This window comes from Candida margitis, assembly GCF_024628925.1.
Source record: "Candida margitis strain CBS 14175 chromosome Unknown scaffold130, whole genome shotgun sequence".
Classification (NCBI taxonomy): domain Eukaryota; kingdom Fungi; phylum Ascomycota; class Pichiomycetes; order Serinales; family Debaryomycetaceae; genus Lodderomyces; species Lodderomyces margitis.
The window spans coordinates 1-6,050 of NW_026261779.1; the positions used below are offsets into that span (position 1 = coordinate 1).

At 37.1% G+C, this 6,050-nt stretch overlaps 1 protein-coding gene and 1 pseudogene across 2 annotated transcripts; both read right to left on the minus strand. All coding sequences in view use genetic code 12, as the record gives it.

Moving 5' to 3' along the window:
* Positions 1-1,361: 1,361 nt before the first annotated feature.
* CANMA_001608 lies at positions 1,362-2,527 on the minus strand (annotated as a pseudogene). Its single transcript has 2 exons — positions 1,800-2,527; positions 1,362-1,626 (listed from the first exon to the last, which is right to left on the minus strand). Coding segments are annotated over exons 1-2 (993 nt in total).
* A 576-nt stretch (positions 2,528-3,103) lies between these two features.
* On the minus strand, positions 3,104-4,585 carry CANMA_001609 (uncharacterized protein; the record flags this gene model as incomplete). Its single annotated transcript, XM_051813594.1, has 1 exon — positions 3,104-4,585. One exon carries the CDS (start codon positions 4,583-4,585, stop codon positions 3,104-3,106), a length of 1,482 nt encoding a protein of 493 aa, XP_051672775.1.
* Positions 4,586-6,050: the final 1,465 nt, after the last annotated feature.

Genomic DNA, 6,050 nt, shown 5'->3' on the forward strand with positions numbered 1-6,050 from the left:
GTTTGAAAATTTATGTCGTCTTAGTATGAAAATTTATGTCGCACTGGTATGAAAAATTATGTCATTTTAGTATGAATAATAAATGTCGCTTTGGTAAAAAAACTGTATCTTTATTTTATGTCGTAAAGGTAGTGTCCAAACAAAGTTTTCTTTCTGTCATTTTTTGTTTTCACCCGCCGAAATAGAGAAAGCAAAGTACGCTTTATGAGACAGTCTACAGCAGCATAGAGAGTCATTTATTCTTTTATTGAGGAGTATTAAACAAGAGGAGACATAATAGAGTTGCACGTGGATTGATCAACAGCGACAACCACAACATCAACCATAACATCAACATGAAGAGGATATGATTATTTCCAGCAAAGTACATAAGTCACCACTAAGATTAATTCCCAAACTTTTTCATGTACCTAAAACTGTTCAACTATTCTCCACACCTCACAATAGGCAAACCCGCAAAAAGAAAGCTAGATGATCATCCAATAGCACCTGTAATCTCTGGGGTGCTTTTCAGATTAAAAGCTAAAGTTTTAGAAGTGAACGTTCTTGGAAAATTCGTTCAACTGTCGATTGAATGTGGCTCCCACGATGATAATTTACAAACATGATCCATTGCTGATGGTTCCTCGATTTGAAAATTTTCCACGTTGTTCAATAATGCAATTGAGCTTTTTGTATGACTTAATTCAGTGGAGCCATACCATTATTAAGGATTGCAATAAGTGCTCACTGTTTGCTTCTTGGCAAGTAGATGTTGGATATAATCGGTGAATACAAGCTTGCTGCTAATCATGCACTGTTTTTATACCACTAGACAACGAGTATGGTTTAAATGATTGGGAAAAGAAGCTACGCTTCTACATTTCGTGCAAGCCAGGAAACCTAAGGTAAAACAAGAGAATGGCTTTGATGAAAATGATGTTTCTAGGGGTGCTAACAAGTTGAAAAGAGATGAAGCTGGCGGAGGGTATTGTCCATGATGATGATTCATTTGTTGTCTAATTTGACAATTGTATTGGCCAATAGAGCTCTGGAGTCGAACTCTTCCCCGTTTGCAACTACTCGTCAACCAAGTTGCGGATATAAATGGCATGATGAAATTTCATTGTTGCAAGTAAGAACTTATCCCACCGTCCGAAATGGAATACCAGACCTCGAGCAAGGCTTCAAAGTTGACAACAGACATTAATGTCTTACACATTGCTTAAGATGGACATTGAACAATATAAAAAAATTAAACTAAAACTAAAGCTAAAACTATGAACTTCTTTAATCCAGTGCAACAGACAACTAGATGAGTTCAAATACATCATTTTCCTAAAAAAAACCCAGAAACAAGAGGAACCTCCACGTTCTCACTCTCAGTTGGGCTTGCCTACCATCGGTCTCGTCTTCTTGTTCACTTCTTGCTCCTTTCTCAACTTCTCTTTGAGGTTTTCAAGAGCCAATTTAATCTCACTTGACTCCAAGTCGTTTAATTTTCTGGGACGATTCTCCTTCAACATACTATACCAACCAGCAACCAAGCCACCCTCCTCATTCAGGCGATGATCAAACACATCACTCTTGAAAGGAAAGTCTTTGTCATAGTCAGTTGTACCTTCATCAGCACCTTGGAATACAATTCTTCCGATTATTGCTGGAGTGAGGAGGAAGCCTGTGTTGAAACGACAATTTGACATATACAAGACAATCTGGATTAGAATCTTTTGGTGATCAATTGATCCATCAAAAAAATGGGACATGTGTTTTCTTTTCAACTCCGTGATAAAACCGTCGTGATTATCGTAAGTCATGACATAGTCAGGCTCGATACTTGTTTCAGAATCGGAATTTTCTTGTGAAATTGTTGGTATTGTTTTCTGATTTGCATGTATTCAAATATGGTGGAGATCCAGTGGTTAATGTAGCAGGTATAACCTGACTCCTTGCTATTGATGTCATCGATTGGAATAGTAAACTTGGGGCAAACTCCCTTCAAATGGAATGAATCTAATTTAATATCCTGAAGCATTGAATTGTTTAATTTATATAGTTCTCCTCTCTTTTTTGACTCAGAACTCTCTCTCTCTTTGGAATTCAGTTTTCCCTTAAATTGAACCTTAAAAAGCATGGAATTCCTAACTGCATATATGTGACCTATAAATTCGCAGTAAGGAATGTTTTCCTCTGATCTTGATCTCAAGTAACTCTCTAGGTCAGAACAGAGTTCAATAATGCTTGGGCTCATTTCTGTCGGAATTTCTTGTTGGAGCGGCTCCATGATGTGGCTGAGAGAGCACACTTTGGTGAGTATTTGTTTAAATAGCTCTCTTTTATCTTCTTCCATTGGTATTAGCCAGTTTCCAAATGCTTCATAGACCAAAGCGTTAAATTCGTGTGGTGGGAGGATGTCGGGGTCTGGAATATTCGACCAGTAAAACTGTTGAACAACTGGATTTGATTTATTTATCTGAGCTTCCACAAATGCGATGTATTGGAGCTGTGCTTTCACAATTCCTTCAAATAGTCTGTATGATGGCTTCATAAATGTGTATTTCTTTCATACTATGCACTGTAATACAGAAAACCTTTAGAACAGTTGCTTCTGTATTACAGTGCATAGTATATCGTTTTCTGGTTGGAAGGCAATTACAAAAGCTTTTTGGTGGCAAGATATATATGGTATGCTATCATACTGAGGATACTCCAACACTATATGCTCAAGTAGTTTTGTGTATATACATACTTTCTGTAGAAAAGAGATAGAAAGATATATTGTATACATTTTGTGGTTGCAAAAAGGTGACAATTTTGTGTTGGAGAAAAAAACAAAAACTGGTCCTCTCCTCCAAACACACAGATTCAATTTAAATCTTCATGAAGAGAAACAAAGTCTGATGTTATAGATATATAAAAAAGTATTTCTCATAATCAAATACACAGATTCAATTACAGATAAAAAAATTGGATCTTCAGGAGAAAGAGAACTCTGATGTCGTAGACACCTGGTGAGTAAAGAACAAACAAAACATTCACTTCTTTCCTCGAACGCACTCTTTGGAGGGCTTGGCATACACTAGGTTTGCTTTACATTTCGATTCCATCAGTTTTGACCCATCAGCTACGTTATTAATTTGAGCCTTTTCAATTCGGCGTGGAGGTGTGGGCAATGGACGTCCCTAAACTGACCATATATAGCTCTCAACTCTAAGTCGGTGTAGAATTTTCGCAAGAATGAAAGGGACTGGTCTTGCAACTCCGAGTCACTAAAACGTTTCCTTATAAACTGAAAATTTGGTTTTGGATCCAGACGAAATTTAGGCTTCCTCAAATACCAAGTATTAATAATGTCGTACAGCTCGGGAAAATGGTAACCCACAATTCCGAACGGTAGCTGAGGACTAAGCATATTTATGTCGTGAGTGAATGCAGAGTCAACTCGGGAATCATTTTCCCCTAAATATCCATACACAAAAAGCCTGGGCTCGTACCACCAATTAATAGAGGCGTTGGGGAAATTATGTTGTAGTTTCCCCATTGTTTTTGCAGCCATTTTGTCGCCACATTTGGTGGTTACAATTAGCATGGATAGGCTTCTGTGACTATATTGCTCGAGCTTTTGGATCTTGTCAATATGGTTTTCGGCGTCTCCTTCATGCCTCAAACAGAGTTGCACGAGCAAGGGAAATTCTTTCTCCAAATGATGATTTGAAAAGACATCATGAAAAAGTATATTTCCCGCAAGGGACAACTCCTGAAGCAAAGAGGTATCGAAAGCTTCGGTTATTCTGGCGCAAACAGTCGTATAAATCATCAGGTGAAAATGCAATTTCTGCAACTTAAGCAATTTATAGAAGCTTGGATCATCTAAAATCGGGGATCCGTGAAGCCAAATGGTAAACAACGTCAAACACGTAAGAAATGGATACTCTTTAAGAACATTTGAAAGACTGTCTTCACGAGGGTAGAAGTTAAAACTGAGCGTTGTTTTTATGCCCAGTGGTATGGGGCATGGATCTCTATAATAAAAAGGTGATGGAACAAACTCGGTATTGCACGTTGGATTAATCGTTTTCAAATCATCAAGCATAAACTCACGCATTCCTTCTTCATAGCTGTACCTTGATTTGTAAACTTTGAATGACAGAATTACTTCAAATACCCGAATTGTTTTGAAGTGATTAACAATGCGTTTCAGAAGACTGTCATTGTATTGATATATGATAATGTGGCATACTACTTCATCTTTACTCATCTGGTCTAAGTATCTCTCCAAAACGTTTCTTGAAACTATGGTATATCGGTTTGTTTTTGGAGTATTAATATTTTTATGAAATTTGAAGCTGATACTGTCCTCTTCCGTCTTCTCCTCTTCCATCTTCTCCTCATCGACATCTTCACCCGTTTCATGATCCTCTTCTTCCTCTTGTTCTTCTTTCTTCAGTGTCCACTCTTCGTATACATAGATATTCTGATACAATTTGGGTATTGCAACGAAATAGAATTTGGAATGTAAAGCCGCAAGAGCCAATGTTTGGTGCTGATTGATAAGAAGAAATACTTTCTGCAATGCTTCGTGGGGTAAATCGGCTAAGCAAACCATTGACTTCAGAGCAGGTCAAAGGACAAAGAAATTGGCTAAAGAGCATTCGTTTACATTATATACATGGTGCAACTCCCACTACCCCTATTTTCTTGTCTGATACAGATTTTTCTTTGGCCCTGCATTGCATTTGTTATACTTGCCTTTGATGAATGGAAAATGGGGTTCCAAAATGTGTCAAGTGCACTACCATATTGAGCGGGTAATACCGAGGCATTCCAGTAGTTTAGAGCGATTCATTTCCAAGTCTAAGGAAATTACTGCCGTTACGTGGATGTATGTAGCTTCTTCCTAGTTACTTAGTAAGTCCACTTAGTCATCTACTCTATTAAAATGAGAGAGTTGTACTGCCAAAGTGACAAGATTGCTTATGAAAAAAAAAAAAAGCCATGCTCTAACAACTTACACGCATTCTACGCCCTTATCCAATCCTACAACTTGTGTATTGAGCATATAATATTCTGGTTATGGTCTTGTGTGGGGGCGTATATGTTGATCTGGTGGGTCCAAAAAGTTTTGCAGCAATTTTGTGGTATATGTTTTGAACAAAACTGATACAGGAATGTTCGAAGCATCGTTTTCAAGTGCAATGCTTGCACGGATGTGAACCCAGCCCTACTTTCAACACATGTAAGCGTTAGGTTTCGTGTACGCATGAGTAGTGCTCGTTCTAAGTAGAGAGTTATCACTCTTGTATCAATATTAATCTTCTCTCTTCTTGTCCCTTTTTTCACTTAACTGGGAATTCCTATTTATTTATATAATATACACTTAACTACATTATAGTAGCATATCGTTCCTTTGTGTTCATATCCCTATAATACTTTTGTCTCTTATTTGACTCAATCAGCGTTGTAATGTCTCTTAATGCATCTTAACCGCTTATTCCTATTTCCTGTCTTGGCTTAGTTCCGCGTACCATACTCCAGTGTCGCGGTGTCGATAGTTTCGTCATTCAGCATAAGTGATTTTACTAAACGACATACTTTTGGGTAAATGAAAGAAACCTCTTTAAAAATTAAGTTGTAAGCAATTTATTTGAATACTTCAACCAAACAATAAGAAGCTTTTGGGCACACATACGTTCAGGAGGGGCTTCAAAAGGTCAATATTTTTGAATATTTTCTTCCAATAAAAGGAAAATGATTAGCGGTTGCAAAATAAAATCTCTTTCCACTTGACTCTTCTCACCTTCGCCACATCACACAAAAAATAGTTTAGAGTACACTTGCCAAATCATATACAAATAGAGTGCCATCATCTGTGATATTTATGAGTAATGGCTACAAAGAATATATAAAATTATTAATAGGTATGTACTATAAAAATAGACACTTGAAAAGTCGAAATTGACCTTGAAAGATATGAAAATCTCTAAATTCAAACAGAAGAAATACCAATACTTGGATAAGAGGAACCAAAAAGATCAAAAAGAAAGAATTTGCAATAAAGCAAACACTGATCG